General features: G+C 44.8%; 1 protein-coding gene across 1 annotated transcript in view; it reads left to right on the top strand.

The window, feature by feature from the left end:
• LOC126282284 (uncharacterized) overlaps positions 1–17,442 on the top strand; it is a 75,658-nt gene that overhangs the window by 51,482 nt on the left and 6,734 nt on the right. The window contains exon 3 of the mRNA XM_049981937.1: positions 952–1,065. Within this exon, the coding sequence (XP_049837894.1) occupies positions 952–1,065 (114 nt within the window). The remainder of the gene's footprint in view (positions 1–951; positions 1,066–17,442) is intronic.

The following is a 17,442-nucleotide window of genomic DNA, read 5'->3' as shown; positions in this document are numbered from 1 at the left end:
AAGATAAGCAGTAAAATCAAAAATTAAACTTAAAGTAACTTTACTCTATTTAGCCACAGGGGACTCTTTTAAAACTCTGGAATATTTATTTCGTGTTCCAAAGAACACAATTAGTAAATTTATACCTGAAACCTGCGAAACGGTCCACAAGGCACTTATGGAATACATATAGCTAATTACAATAACATATAGTATACAACTTTTTCGTTTGTTATTTTATTTGCATTTTTAACATAGTAATGTACGAGTATTGTAAGTCTAAGTATTTACGGATTAGAAAGAAACAACAATAGGAAAATGGTTGATCAGCATAATAATTTTCTTCAGTTCCTGACAATACGAACAAATTTTTAATTTCGCAATTTCTTCTTTCGGTCCGAATCCTAGAATTTGGAGCGCATCAGTAATTCTTTTGGCATCAGCCATTCTTGCATCTCGGTCTCTGTCTTCTTCTCTGCTTACATCATACAAGAGCTGCCCAGTAGCGTAAAGTTCCAGAAATTCTCAAGTTTCACTGTCTTGCAAGTTGATCACACGACCTTTAATGGCACTAGTTGCCATCTTGTTGTTCGTAGCACTAGATGTTTTAATCTGACACAGTCACAGACGAGGCAAGATCACGACTGAAAATCAAACACGTTTGATATGAAGCGTGAGCCCTCACGCCTGCCCGTGACGTCACAGTCAAACTCACGCCTCTGTCGTTCCACGACAGAATGTACAGAATGTCTCACGCTAACGTGTCACGCCCTGTGGGAAGCCGGCTGACTGTCGCGACAAGTATGATTCCCCGAATAAAGTGTCTGTGGGACAGGTACGAATCAAGCTCCCCACCAAACATGCAGCTAGGATTATAGCCTCGTTTGATGCCGTACGCTGCTGCGCGGTACTTCAGCACTGCTCAATCGCAAGAGTGACGCTGTTGGCAGCAACGGGACGCGTGTGTTGCAGCCTGGGACTGGACGGTACGGCGTGCGTCCGGCGTGCCCTGTGCGAGGCCGCAGAGCGGGAGGCGCCCACACCCGGCTCCCACCTGCTCAGGGAGGCGCTGCATCTCATCTTCTCGTGAGTAAACCTACAAATGTGCGCATAACATTTCGTATGTTAGTTTGTTTCTTCAACAAAGCTGTGGGCACCTGCAGCAGTTTCAGTCCATTACACTACTGGCCATTAAAACTGCTACACCAAGAAGAAATGCAGATGATAAACGGGTATTCATTGGACAAATACACTCCTGGAAATGGAAAAAAGAACACATTGACACCGGTGTGTCAGACCCACCATACTTGTTCCTGACACTGCGAGAGGGCTGTCCAAGCAATGATCACACGCACGGCACAGCGGACACACCAGGAACCGCGGTGTTGGCCGTCGAATGGCGCTAGCTGCGCAGCATTTGTGCACCGCCGCCGTCAGTGTCAGCCAGTTTGCCGTGGCATACGGAGCTCCATCGCAGTCTTTAACACTGGTAGCATGCCGCGACAGCGTGGACGTGAACCGTATGTGCAGTTGACGGACTTTGAGCGAAGGCGTTTAGTGGGCATGCGGGAGGCGGGTGGACGTACCGCCGAATTGCTCAACACGTGGGGCGTGAGGTCTCCACAGTACATCGATGTTGCCGCCAGTGGTCGGCGGAAGGTGCACGTTCCCGTCGACCTTGGACCGGACCGCAGCGACGCACGGATGCACGCCAAGACCGTAGGATCCTACGCAGTGCCGTAGGGGACCGCACCGCCACTTCCCAGCAAATTAGGGACACTGTTGCTCCTGGGGTATCGGCGAGGACCATTCGCAACCGTCTCCATGAAGCTGGGCTACGGTTCCGCACACCGTTAGGCCGTCTTCCGCTCACGCCCCAACATCGTGCAGCCCGCCTCCAGTGGTGTCGCGACAGGCGTGAAAGCAGGGACGAATGGAGACGTGTCGTCTTCAACGATGAGAGTCGCTTCTGCCTTGGTGCCAGTGATGGTCGTATGCGTGTTTGGCGCCGAGCAGGTGAGCGCCACAATCAGGACTGCATACGACCCAGGCACACAGGGCCAACACCCGGTATCATGGTGTGGGGAGCGATCTCCTACACTGGCCGTACACCTCTGGTGATCGTCGAGGGAACACTGAATAGTGCACGGTACATCCAAACCGTCATCGAACCCATCGTTCTACCATTCCTAGACCGGCAAGGGAACTTGCTGTTCCAACTGGACAATGCACGTCCGCATGTATCCCGTGCCACCCAACGTGCTCTAGAAGGTGTAAGTCAACTACCCTGGCCAGCAAGATCTCTGGCCCTGTCCCCCATTGAGCATGTTTGGGACTGGATGAAGTGTCGTCTCACGCGGTCTGCACGTCCAGCACGAACGCTGGTCCAACTGAGGCGCCAGGTGGAAATGGCATGGCAAGCCGTTCCACAGGACTACATCCAGCATTTCTACGATCGTCTCCATGGAAGAATAGCAGCCTGCATTGCTGCGAAAGGTGGATATACACTGTACTAGTGCCGACATTGTGCATGCTGCAGTTATGGTCTGCGAGTTGATAGTCCATGCTGCTGCAAGCGTCGTCGAACAGTTCGTGCAGATGGTTGTCGTCTTGCAAACGTCCCCATCTGTTGGCTCAGGGATCAAGACGCTGCAAGACCCGTTACAGCCATGCGGATAAGATAACTGTCATCTCGACTGATAGTGATACGAGGCCGTTAGGAACCAGCACGATGTTCCGTATTACCCTCCTGAACCCACCGATTCCATATTCTGCTAACAGTCGTTGGATCTCGACCAATTCAAGCAGCAATGTCGCGATACGATAAACCACTATCGCGATAGGCTACAATCCGACCTTTATCAAAGTCGGAAACGTGATGGTACGCACTTCTTCTCCTCACACGAGGCATCACAACAACGTTTCATCAGGCAACGCCGGTCAACTGCTGTTTGTGTATGAGAAATCATTTGAAAAATTTCCTCATGTCAACACGTTGTAGGTGTCGCCACGGCGCAAACATTGTATGAATGCTCTTCTCTCGATTAAATTTCGCGTCTGTAGCAAGTCATCTTCGTCGTGTAGCAATTTTAATGGCTGTAAATACACATGACTGGGCTGTAGAAATGTATCGTACGAAGTTAGCAGTTCTTGTTATCCATAATATAATAAAGTGAATTAATATTTTATGTTTTATAGTATCCCCTAGGTCACCTGAAGGAACAAAACAAATGGTCCCACCGTTGCACTGACGGATGTATTTTCGTCCGGTACAACACAAAGGGTTGTACACAGCTTTAACAGAAACTAGACTGCATTCATAATAGTTGAAGAACGTGAAAAGAAAACATAACTGAGAGGGAATGGAACAGGTTTGTAACCTTTTCCGAATATTATTGAATCTATATATTCCATCTGCACGTATAGCAAACAGTAAAGGATGCGAAAGAGACATTTGAGAAAGGAATTAAAGGTTAGGGGGATGAAATAATAAAGTTCAGCGGAATGGATAGTGTCTGGCAAAGGGGTTACAAGATGAGCATCAACAAAACTAAAGAAAAGGTAATGGAATGTAGCCGAATTACATCAGGTAATGCAGTGTCGATTAAAGTAGGAAATGAGACACTAAAAGTAATTGATCAGTTCCTTTGTTTGAGCAGTAAAATAACTAGTGATGGCTGATGTGCAGAAGATATAAAATTGCATACTGGTTCTAGCAAGGAAGGTATTCCTAAAAGAGGGTAATTTGCTAACGCAAATGTAAATTTAAGTGTTAGAACCCTTTTCTGACGGTATTCGTCTGGCACGTTGCCCTTTGCAGTAGTGACTTACGGGCGATAGGCAATTCAGATGAGAATAGAAGTTCCTGAAATAACATCCTATTGAAAAAATGCTGTAATTTAGAGATCGCGTAACTAATCAGAAGGTACTGATTAAAATTGGGGAGAAAAGAAATTTGTAGTACAAATTGGCTAAAAGAAGGTTCAATACATAGGACATGTTCTGAGGCATCAAAGAATTATCAGTATGGTATTGAATGGACTTGCGATGCGAGACCAAGGTATGAATACAACCTGCAGGTTCGAATAGATGTAGGTTGTGGTAGATATTTGGAGATGAAGAGACTTGCAGTGGATTAGCGAAGATAGCTGCATCAAACTGTCCTGGACTGAAGATCACGACAACAGCATGATTTCTTTTGTACGCAGGTTGTTTTCATGTATTCTCTGGCACTGAAGTTTGACCCGCTGCCCAGGAACTACAACTGGTAGTGCTACATCTATTCTTACCATTGCTTGGATATTTTACATGTATTCTGCTGCTCGAAATAAGGATACCATTCACCCACCCCAAGTTAATAAGTTAGCAAGCTACAACTGCGTTTCTTATGGAATATTATGGAGCATATATTGTATTAAGTTAGAAGAAATTAATTATATGCTTACTCTATATTAAGAGAGTCAAATCGTCTATGCTGATTTATTTATGTTTATGACCCGAAAAATTGTTAACCATTTAGTTTCTAGTATTATTACACCACATTTTAACGTTTCTGCAACAATCCCTTCCACACACGAAGAGCAAGCAAAGATAGACAGATGTTAACGCACATTTCACTCAGTCTCAGCCCCAGGACGGGTGATACGGTCAACAGCATGTTTTGCTGTTGCACTGACTGTGAGGAGGTCAAACAAGGATATGTATACTATCTCTTCAAAAGTATCCGGACATAGTCGAGTTGAACTTCGCCTTTAACTCTACTTCCCGGCACTTTCTGTGAGGTGTCTGAGTGTTATTTATGGCCCATTTGTCCTCAAGAGCCGAAACCAGGGAGGGTACTGATGTTGGACGCTGGGGTCTGAAGTGAGGTCGAAGTTCTAATTCATTCCAAAGCTTTTTCCATTTGGTTCAGATCAGGACTCTGTGCGGGTCAGTCCATTTCAGAAATGTTATTGTCCACAGGCCATTGCCACACACATATATTGCATTATGCCAGTATACGCTGTCATGGTGATACAGTCATCGTGTTTCAGTCGTTACTCTACTGCACGCAGCACACAATTGTAAAATATTATCATACCCTTCCACATATACTATTTTCTCAAGCGTGAGAAGAGGACCACACCGCGAAAATCCCCCCCATACTGTAACATCACCTAATCTGCAGTTCACTGTTGACAACACACACGATGGCAGGACACGTTCTACAGACATTCGGCAAATCTAAACCCTTTCATCGGATTGGCACACGGTATAGCGTGCTTCATCACTCCAGATCACTCGTACACAGGGTACGCGAAAGAACTTGCCCCCTTATAACAGCCGTGTACCGCAAGTCTCTAATGGAACGGAAGGTTCCAAATGATTGGAAAAGAGCACAGGTAGTCCCAGTCTTCAAGAAGGGTCGTCGAGCAGATGCGCAAAACTATAGACCTATATCTCTGACGTCGATCCGTTGTAGAATTTTAGAACATGTATTTTGTTCGAGTATCATGTCGTTTTTGGAAACCCAGAATCTACTCTGTAGGAATCAACATGTATTCCGGAAACAGCGATCGTGTGAGACCCAACTCGCTATATTTGTGCACGAGACCCAGAAAATATTAGGTACAGGCTCCCAGGTAGATGCTATTTTTCTTGACTTCCGGAAGGCGTTCGATACAGTTCCGCACTGTCGCCTGATAAACAAAGTAAGAGCCTACGGAATATCAGACCAGCTGTGTGGCTGGATTGAAGAGTTTTTAGCAAACAGAACACAGCAATGGAGAGACGTCTACAGACGTTAAAGTAACCTCTGGTGTGCCACAGGGGAGTGTTATGGGACCATTGTTTTTCACAATATATATACACTCCTGGAAATTGAAAAGAGAACACCGTGAATTCATTGTTCCAGGAAGGAGAAACTTTATTGACACATTCCTGGGGTCAGATACATCACATGATCACACTGACAGAACCACAGGCACATAGACACAGGCAACAGAGCATGCACAATGTCGGCACTAGTACAGTGTATATCCACCTTTCGCAGCAATGCAGGCTGCTATTCTCCTATGGAGACGATCGTAGAGATGCTGGATGTAGTCCTGTGGAACGGCTTGCCATGCCATTTCCACCTGGCGCCTCAGTTGGACCAGCGTTCGTGCTGGACGTGCAGACCGCGTGAGACGACGATTCATGCAGTCCCAAACATGCTCAATGGGGGACAGATCCGGAGATCTTGCTGGCCAGGGTAGTTGACTTACACCTTCTAGAGCACGTTGGGTGGCACGGGATACATGCGGACGTTCATTGTCCTGTTGGAACAGCAAGTTCCCTTGCCGGTCTAGGAATGGTAGAACGATGGGTTCGATGACGGTTTGGATGTACCGTTCACTATTCAGTGTCCCCTCGACGATCACCAGAGGTGTACGGCCAGTGTAGGAGATCGCTCCCCACACCATGATGCCGGGTGTTGGCCCTGTGTGCCTGGGTCGTATGCAGTCCTGATTGTGGCGCTCACCTGCACGGCGCCAAACACGCATACGACCATCATTGGCACCAAGGCAGAAGCGACTCTCATCGCTGAAGACGACGCTTGTCCATTCGTCCCTCCATTCACGCCTGTCGCGACACCACTGGAGGCGGGCTGCACGATGTTGGGGCGTGAGCGGAAGACGGCCTAACGGCGTGCGGAACCGTAGCCCAGCTTCATGGAGACGGTTGCGAATGGTCCTCGCCGATACCCCAGGAGCAACAGTGACCCTAATTTGCTGGGAAGTGGCGGTGCGGTCCCCTACGGCACTGCGTAGGATCCTACGGTCTTGGCGTGCATCCGTGCGTCGCTGCGGTCCGGTCCCAGGTCGACGGGAACGTGCACCTTCCGCCGACCACTGGCGGCACATCGATGTACTGTGGAGACCTCACGCCCCACGTGTTGAGCAATTCGGCGGTACGTCCACCCGGCCTCCCGCATGCCCACTATACGCCCTCGCTCAAAGTCCGTCAACTGCATATACGGTTCACGTCCACGCTGTCGCGGCATGCTACCAGTGTTAAAGACTGCGATGGAGCTCCGTATGCCACGGCAAACTGGCTGACACTGACTGCGGCGGTGCACAAATGCTGCGCGGGTAGCGTTATTCGACGGCCAACACCGCGGTTCCTGGTGTGTCCGCTGTGCCGTGCGTGTGATGATTGCTTGTACAGCCCTCTCGCAGTGTCCGGAGCAAGTATGGTGGATCCGACACACCGGTGTCAATGTGTTCTTTTTTCCATTTCCAGGAGTGTATAAATGACCTAGTAGATAGTGTCGGATGTTCCATGCGGCTTTTCGCGGATGATGCCGTAGTATACAGAGAAGTTGCAACATTAGAAAATTGTAGCGAAATGCAGGAAGATCTGCAGCGGATAGGCACTTGGTGCAGGGAGTGGCAACTGACCCTTAACATAGACAAATGTAATGTATTGCGAATACATAGAACGAAGGATCCTTTATTGTATGATTATATGATAGCGGAACAAACACTGGTAGCACTTACTTCTGTAAAATATCTGGGAGTATGCGTGCGGAACGATTTGAAGTAGAATGACCATATAAAATTAATTGTTGGTAAGGTGGGTGCCAGGTTGAGATTCATTGGGAGAGTCCTTAGAAAATGTAGTCCATCAACAAAGGAGGTGGCATACTAAACGCTCGTTCGACCTATACTTGAGTATTGCTCATCAGTGTGGGATCCGTACCAGATCGGGTTGACGGAGGAGATAGAGAAGATCCAAAGAAGAGCGACGCGTTTCGTCACAGGGTTATTTGGTAACAGTGATAGCGTTACGGAGAAGTTTAACAAACTCAAGTGGCAGACTCTGCAAGAGAGGCGCTCTGCATCGCGGTGTAGCTTGCTCGCCAGGTTTCGAGAGGGTGCGTTTCTGGATGAGGTATCGAATATATTGCTTACCCCTACTTATACCTCCCGAGGAGATCACGAATGTAAAATTAGAGAGATTAGAGTGCGCACGGAGGCTTTCAGACAGTCGTTCTTCCCGTGAACCATACGAGTCTGGAACAGGAAAGAGAGGTAATGACAGTGGCACGTAAAGTGCCTCCGCCACATACCGTTGGGTGGCTTGCGGAGTATAAATGTAGATGTAGATGTAGATGTTTCCAGCCACCTTCTCTCCAGGGGCGTCGCTCCTGACACCATCTTAGTGTTAACTACCGAAAAGTGTGGCGTATTAGGAGCTGCTTAACCATCGTGTCCCATTCCTGTTAACTCCCTACGCAGAGTCATTATACTACCTGAACTTGTGACAGCGCTTTGGAACTCACGAGAGATTCATTCCACTGATCTGATTCGACTTTTACAACCTATCCCGCAATGTCCGACGGTCCCTGCCCATCATTACACGATGTCTGTCTAGTCTTGGTTTAGTTGTGACAGTCCGTAAGCGTTTCCACCTCGCAGTCACATGAGCAACAGTCGTCTTGAGCAGCTTCAGAAGGATTTAAATATCCGTAATGGAATTGTTTCCCACGTTATATCCAACGACTTGTCCACATTCGAAGTCGCTGACTTCTGTTTACAGACACATTCTGTTGTTACTGCTCGTCTACCGAAAACACAGTACTCCGCGTCTCAATTTAAACTGGCGGGTCTGCTTTTTGAGAGGTCTAGTGGTGAATTCCACATTACAGTGGCGTATACAGATGCGTTTCATCAGACAGTGTAGATCTGGCACAGAGCCAGGAATCTCCATCCCCACTTCCTCTGCTCGCAGCGTTCCACTGCAATGCCAGTTCGCTCCAGACGACATCCTCATACAGCGATGGCTTCGTGAATAAAATCCCCGGAAATGAAGCTTCCGCAGATCTCCGTGAGCATCACAGGTCGGTGCCTGAATCGACTCAGCGAAAGCACATTTCGCTTTATGTCCACAGCTCTATTTCTACGAGATCTACATAGCCACTGGACACCCTGACTACGATATGTTCTTGCAGTGCTAAGCATTCGAATTTACTGCCACTGGAGGCTTCGTAGTGATGTATGCCTGTGAATATCTACAAGATGCAAAAAAATTACACGCGTATGTGGACACTGCAGATCTTCGTGTGGTAACTGAGCTGTCTAAGGCGCTGCAGTCATGGACTGTGTGGCTGGTCTCGGCGGAGGTTCGAGTCCTCCCTCGGGCATGGGTGTGTGTGTTTGTCCTTAGGATAATTTAACTTAAGTAGTGTGTAAGCTTAGGGACTGATGACTTTAACAGTTGAGTCCCATAAGATGTCACACACATTTAAACTTTTTTTTTTCTTCGTGTGGTAACATTGACCAGACATTATGTTGCATCGTTCATTATCGTTATATGTGATCCTACAATGAAGAAGAAAGTGCTCTGGGTTACAGCTTTCACCTTCTTTGAATGTATGCCTATTCAAATATGTGGACTAGTGTAGAACGCTAGAACTGAAGTGGACAAGACCACTTATGGGAACTACAAATTGCATTCCGATTCATTCTTTTGCATTTCGTAGAAGCGAATGCACCCATTTCCAGTAATTCTATTGGCCCATACTGCATTTCTAATGCCCAGTACCCTTCCATTACTACACATACTTTCTCTCTTTCCTCTTCGGATCTCTTAAACGGATGCTCTTCCTCACATCTTCAGACCTATGGGATATGTTCTCAACATTACTAGCAAGGATGTCATTGATGTCAATATTATGACTATAGGCAACCCTGCACTCTCCGTTTACACCTGCGATGTCACATTTGTCGATCAGTACAGTAACCATGTTGTCACAAGTTAAATCCCCATATATAATTCCCTAAAAGAAGGCACCGAAATGAGGTAATTATAGAGCTTCTAAGCCAATGAGCCCATATTTACATCTTCAAATTACAGCCTAGTATCTTCACTAGCCATTAAATTGCAAAACCTAATCACAGCTCAGTATTTCACTGGGCATTAAAACGAAACTTCTAACCACAATGTAGCCTCAAGCCGCAATCTTGGGCATGTTCAAAAGTATTATAACGATTTTAATTTTGTGCCTTGCCGAAAATCGTTCCAGTATGGACACTGATGAGTCAAAACATTACGACCACCATCTTAATAGCTTGTTTGTCCGTCTTTGGAATGAAATAGATAATTGATTCTAATCCGACAATTTAGTGGTAGGTTTTGTGGAAGTATGTGTTATTAAATATCTACTCACAGGTCATGCAATTTGCGTAAATAACGGGCCGCTGATTCGAGTGTGCATTGATGACGTCCGATAGCGATCAAGATGGGTTCCATATGATTTACATCAGGCGAATTTGGTCGCCGAGACACCAACGTGAGTTCACTATTATGCCCCTCAAACCTCTGTTGCACGATTCGGGCTCCGAGACACAGACAATTATGCTGCTGGAAGATGACATGCTGATACATGGTGAAACAACGGTCTGGTGGATGGTTTGCGGGTTTAAATCACCTGGGGGTATGCATTTGACCTGCGGTCGTCGCATGTCAGAATACGGTGCAACGAGTAAGTGTGCAGACGTTTTCGGACGTACTAATGGTGACTGTGTATTGAAAATGGCTCAAAGAACACATATTGATGACTTTATAAGGGGTAGAATACTAGGGGGACTAGAGGCTGGTCAAACACAGCAGGTCGTAGCACGCACCTTCAGTGTGCCACAAAGAGTGATCTCAAGATTATGGCAACGATTCCAGTAGACAGGAAACGTGTCCAGGCGCTACAGTACGGGATGTCTACATTGTAAAACACCACAAGAAGACCGATACCTCACCATCAGTGCCCGCAGACGGCCACGGGGTACTGCAGGTAGCCTTGCTCGGGATCTTACTGCATCTACTTAACAGTTGTCTCCAGACCCACAGTCTACAGACGACTGAACAGACATGGTGTATTTGCCAGGAGACCTGCAAGGTGCATTTCACTTACCCCTGGTCACAGGAGAGCCCCCAAAGCCTCGTGTCAAGAGCACAGTACATGGTCATTAGAACAGTGGTCCTAGGTTATGTTCACGGACGAGTCCAGGTAATGTCTGAAGAGTGATTCTCGCCGGGTTCTCATCTGGCGGTAACCGGGAACCAGATACCAACCCCTTAATGTCCTTGAAAGTATGAAGGTCGTGGTTTGATGGTGTGGGTTGGGATTATTACTGGTGCACGTACACCCCTGCATATCATTGACAGAGGAACTGTAACAGGTCAGGTGTATCGGGACGTCATTTAGCACCAGTATGTCCGACTTTTCAGGGGTGCATTGGGTCCCACCTTCCTCCTGATGGATGATAAAGCACGGCCGCACCGAGCTGCCATCGTGGAGGAGTACCTTGAAAGAGAAGATATCAGGCGAATGGAGTGGCCTGCCTGTTCTCCAGAACTAAACCCCATCGAGCACGTCTGCGATGCTCACGGTCTACGAATCCCTGCACGTCTTCAAACCCCTACGACACTTCAGGAGCTCCGACACGCACTGGTGCAAGAATGAGAGGCTATACCCCAGCAGCTGCTCGACCACCTGATTCATAGTACGCCAACCGGTTGAGCGACTTGTACACATGTGCATGGTGATCATATCCCATATTGATGCCGGGGTACATTCGCAAGAAAAAGTGGCGTTTTGTAGCACATGTGTTTCAGAATGGTTTTCTCAACATATCATCAATACCATGGACTTACAGATCTGTGTCGTGTATGTACCCTATGTGCCTATGCTATTAGCGCCAGTGTCTTGTATTGACACGTTGTGTGGCACCACATTCTGCAATTATCCTTAATTTATGAGGTAGCAAAAATGTGATTCATCCGAACAGCTGATAACTTTCCATTGATCGACGGTCGATTAATTCCGTTGGTCCTCTGCCTAATGTAATCCTAACTGACGATGTCGTTTTGTCAACATGTGCATACGTAGTGGTGGTCTGCTGCGGAGCTCCATGTTCAACATTGTACGATGAACGGTGTGCTCCGAAACACTCTTGCATGTTCTAATATTATGCTCATGCGGCACAGATGCCACAGATCACCATTCTAATTTGTAGAGCAGAAAAACGCCCGAATTCCACGTTTTGTGAAGAGTCGTGGACGCTCAACCATTTAGCGCTTCACTGTCCTTCTACCTCTTTCCGGAGATGCCCACGACAGCAGTAAATGAAGACTGGACCAGCTTTACCGTTTTCGAGATACTCGTTCACAGACCCTCTCAATAATAATCTGCCCTTTGTCAAAGTCGCTTATCTCAATGGATTTCCCCATTTGCAGCCCATATCTTCGCTAGGGTGATCCCCCTTCCGTATCTGCTCCGCTTACATACATTCGTTACCGCGTCACGTGCTCGCAAAGCCACCAGACAGCATCCAACGTCGCGTTATGCAGTGGTCGTAATGTTCTGGGGTGTCACTATATAAAAACATGTAAAAAAATGACAATTCTGTTGTAATTTAGCGCTAATGATCTTTCTTACACGTTAAGCTGCACTTGCCAACAAGCGCAGTTCGATCGTTGCATCAGAATTATTGCAATCCGTAACGGACCCTAAATTTAAATATTAAAACTCTAAAATGTCTGTAGTATTTTTAAGAATACACATAACACTGATGCTGATGAAACTTACAGGCTATGCTGTACTTTTCAACGTGCAGAGGACTGTTGTTGTACCACACTTGGCGTAAGACTCAGTGCACGCCTCAATTTAAATACTTCCACATTTGAAATGTCTGTACTACTGTTCGATAAATGTACAAAACACGTGATGCTTGTCAAGTGTCGCAATGTAATTTCCAAATCCAACATCGAAGTCAAAAATATGTAAAGGGCGTAACTTACAGTATTTTCGCATATGTACTGGTTAACTCAAGGAAATTCACATTCTATCCTTATCAGCCACCAACAGGTAATATAGTACTGGCGAAATAAGTAAATGCAAGTGCTTATTTAATAAAAGGCATTATATTTTAATATCAGTAACAAATATTACGTGTCATTATAAAAATCGATATGATTATATACAATATGGTTAATTGTACAATACATTACAACTGATATTTTCTTTTTCAGATTAATTTACGTTTTTAAAAAATTCTTCGCTTCACAAGGGTACTTTGAAAACAATATTAGTAATAACGTGATCATCGTTTACTTTCAAGCTGTAGGCGTCTTTGTCAGAAACGTAAATACCACTGAATTTGTCTTGTAAAAAAGCCACGCATAACTCCTGTGTGGAAAACACCTTCTGGTAAATACAATCCTGCTCTCTGAAGCATCTGACATTGTGCTTTATTAATGGGTATAGCAAAGGCTACTTTGCTTTGGGATTGTTTTCTTATCATTTGGAGGGGCGTGGTTCGATCAGAAGGTACTTTGTAGTATGAGCACAGTTTTATAAGACTCAATAAATTTAGCAGTGACGATGCACCCCCGTAAGTGAAATAGTACTAATCTCGAACGATTGGTGAATCCCTGAGCAGCGTTAAGATTTCTAACTAACATAAGAATAGCATTTAGAGACGCTAAACCGTTCGTATTCAAAGAGGTCAAGAATTCTATGGGGTACAACTGAAGGTTGTTTATTTCTTCAAGTTGTACAGAATCAGAATTGAAGTAGAACTATGCCTCTCTAGGTAACATACTGGAAACGACATATTAGTTATTTGTTCTACGCCCAGTCATCATTTTATGCCACAGATTCACCGTTGAAAGACTTCATTGACTTATATGGCATTAGATGTAGTGGTGATAAAACTATAGTAATAACAATGTTTAGAAATTTTGATCGCATCGTTGAAGTAATCTATTTTATTTTCTAAATCACCCAATTTAAGCAACTATTCAGTGAAAACAGGTTCACACCATTTGTCCTCATATTTTGAGTGAACATAAGAATTTTATCATGAGACCGTAAGGATGACCGTTTTCGAAAATGGCTGTTCTTGAAGAAAACCTTCACCAACAGAATTATTTAGCTCCAACAAGGGATTTTATTATTCACCGTGTTACTGAAAAGGCGATCGGGAAAGATCAGTGCATCTTTGTGAACCACTAAAATCTCGTCGCAAATGATGACGTCAGAGTGCGTCCTTGGTGTGAGTGTGAGTCCGAATCGATTAGACTGATGTGTTCAAGAGCAGTACAGATAGTTTGGGAATCGAATGTGATGTGCTCAAAAATGGCTCAAATGGCTCTTAGCACTATGGGACTTAATATCTATGATCATCCGTCCCCTAGAACTCAGAACTACTTAAACCTAACTATCCTAAGGACATCACACAACACCCAGACATCACGAGGCAGAGAAAATCCCCGACCCCGCCGGGAATCGAACCCGGGAACCCGGGCGCGGGAATCGAGAATGCTACCGCACGACCACGAGCTGCGGACGAATGCGATGTACGTCCCCTGGTAGGAGATTAGCAGCAATGCTTGTTTCATGCAACTGTTACAACTACCTTGTTTTCATCTCGTAAAATGCAACAAATTGTTTTGTAAACAACTGTTTTATCGGAGCCTCCTGGTCCGTCACTGAAGTAAGAACTGGGAATCTTGTTTCTTATTGAATGTTAAGATATTCTCAGGTATTGCTGTCTGTTCTTCTTTTACCTTCTCGAAAGCCGTATTGCCGTTCGTCGTTCATCTCCTACGTTATAGGCACCTGTTGTTTGTTGTACGCGATCATAAGCTGGGTTGGCACGTTAATTGTTGGCACGATTTTCCGTGAGATTTAAAAACATTCTCCAGTTCTAGTAGTGTGAGGTTGAAGGTTTCGGGTGGCGTGTGCTGTCTCTGAATATCTTCCAAAAGTGTATCCTGAAATATTGTCCATTACTCTCGTATACTGGCAGGAGAACAGAATGTGCAGATGATGGGGAAAAGCCACGATGTGTTCCAAATAAATCTTTTTTAGCGAAAACATGAACTTTAATCTATTTGCGTATTTTTCTTCATTAGTGATGAGCGAAATCTTGAAAATAATATATCGTTCATGAATTTTGAACCTCTAACACGAGAGGTATGCCGTACCGACGACAACAGCCGTTGAGAAATTATATACATTATTGTTTTACCGAAAATACATGAGCACACAAACACAATAGTTACCTCAATAGTATTACCACGTATAAAATGTGTATATTGTTGTCTGATAATACACATGTTAGCTAAAATAATGTGTTAACTACTAGAACAATTCACTTAATCTGTAACTTATACTTTACACCTAAAGCATGGCTGTGGACTCTCAAATTATGTTGCACTTGATGTGACTTCTGAAATTTTCCCGGCGTATTTGTTCTTCTAATAATTTCCGGGTATGCAGCCGGATCCCGTCGACATTCTGCAGAATGTCGACGGGATCCGATATGTTGCACTTAACTATTTCTTCGTCTAGATTGTTATTATTATTATTATCATTATTATTATTGTATAACTGTACAAAACATGTACTGACTAAAATAATATGCTGAGACAGGCAATCAATGGTAGGTGATATAAACGATGAGGCAGTTCTATACGTGTCAGCTACTGGAAGTTTGCAATTAATGTGTAACTTTCACTTGCTACCTAACCATTAAGTACCAAAACGTTTTTCACAAGTCTGTGTAATCTGCACTATTGCTCTACAGACCACAGGCGGCTAAAATAACATGGAAGCAGGCGTCTGACACTTCACCTGAGGACAAAATGAAACTATGCACAAAGACGAACGTGCCAAACACAACTTTAGGGGAGAAAAAGATAATGCATGAAGAACATGTAAATAACGTTTCTGACTGCCTAATATGGCTTTTTTTGTATTGCTTTTGATTGTGAACATACCTCTGACAGTTTGCTTAATCACCGACGTTCCATTTTCTGACACTGTAGCACTACCAGATATTCTTAAATTTATGCGTTTTGACGAAGTCTTTAATGTCTTGTATCACTTACGCTACACATTTTTGTATTACGAAGTATAACTTCGTAATGTAGCATACGTGAAATGTAAGTGCTACAGAGCCAGAGACAATTATGCAATATGTTTCCACCCATGGAAGTAAGTTTGATCTTTCAAAAATACGCTCTTTGCAAAAAAATAAACTTCTCTATTTTGTTTACCATACTACGTAAACCTACCAAGTACACAACAAATGCAAATCGTCTATCAAATATGCGAGTATAACTTCTAAGTACACCGACCAATCAGTAGGTATACATGGGCTGTATAAGGTCACCACAGGAGCAAGCAAGACATTCAGTTATTGCTCTTGAAGACGTTTGTGAGAATCAGCAAAAACGGAAAGCTTTAGCGAACCTGCTGTGGTCATAAATCTGAGAATGTCTGATACAGTGGAGATGGAAGTCTGCATCCCATTACATCTGTTGCGGTGAAGTGGCTTCAATTCTCTGTTGCCATAATGTTTTCTGAACTACTGGCAGGTCTGTGACTGGAGTGGTAAGTTTCAATTCACAGGTGCCACATTGAAGGTGGGCAAAGTTAAACTAGGCCAGAACGTGTTAATGCACTTTACGTTAGCAAACACAGCTCACACCATCTGCAAATGGGGCAGAGCATGAAAGTTGGGTTTCCTGTCTTACGGTTCATAAACAGTTTTGTGCGCCAGTTTTATTTTGCCTAGCCTCTGTATCACAGTGCGAGACGTTAACTGCCAATATGATGGCCAGTATCATGTGCTCCCCATTACAGACAATACTTTCTCATGAATGACTACCAAGGTGGACGCACTTCCATCACGACCGCTCACGTTACGCCTCCAGCTAGCTTCATTACTCGTTTCCAATTTTCCAATTAATCCACTGAAGCCATTGTCGTCTTACTAGAGTTTGATAATCACTGCACACTTCCTTTAGTAATTTCTCGTCTCTGTCTTAATACTAAAATTTGCTATTCCGTGTATTCGTTGCCTGTCTGTATTGCTATTTGCTTCCAGCACGTTTACTGTGCTTCGGTCATCAGTACTGTATTTCAACTGATCACCAAGCTGGTAGCTACATAAAGGTAGGTGTTCTTGTGCTGGCGTCTTCCCCGTCTGTCTTCCAGTTTCGTGAAGTGACAACTGTAACAGCATTGCAATTGCCAAGCGTTACGGTTTCACGATACGAGAAATCGTGTTCACAGAGACTGGTCATTTGCCAGAGTTCGAACCCTGTAACGTGAGTAATAATGGAAGTTTCGTACCTTCAAGTACTGGTAACCCCCACCACCTTTGCACGATAATGTTTACCGACCACGAGCGTTACATGGTACTCTTCAGCCAACAGATGAACGGTTACTCTGTGATATAACCATTTACATTTCTTGCTCTAAATATTCAGCAAGTTAATTATCAAAGACGCGATTTCTTCAAGATGTACTGATTTTCAAAACTAGCAACGCATTTACGGCATCACGGGTACAGGTCAACGCTGGTAAGGCACGCCCAAATTCTCATTCTCTAGAACCGTAACATGATATTAGTATACAGGTTATACATTTTC

This window comes from Schistocerca gregaria, chromosome 7, assembly GCF_023897955.1.
Source record: "Schistocerca gregaria isolate iqSchGreg1 chromosome 7, iqSchGreg1.2, whole genome shotgun sequence".
In the NCBI taxonomy this organism is placed as follows: domain Eukaryota; kingdom Metazoa; phylum Arthropoda; class Insecta; order Orthoptera; family Acrididae; genus Schistocerca; species Schistocerca gregaria.
Note: the sequence above shows the minus strand (reverse complement) of the source record. Positions and strands in the feature narration are given on the sequence as shown.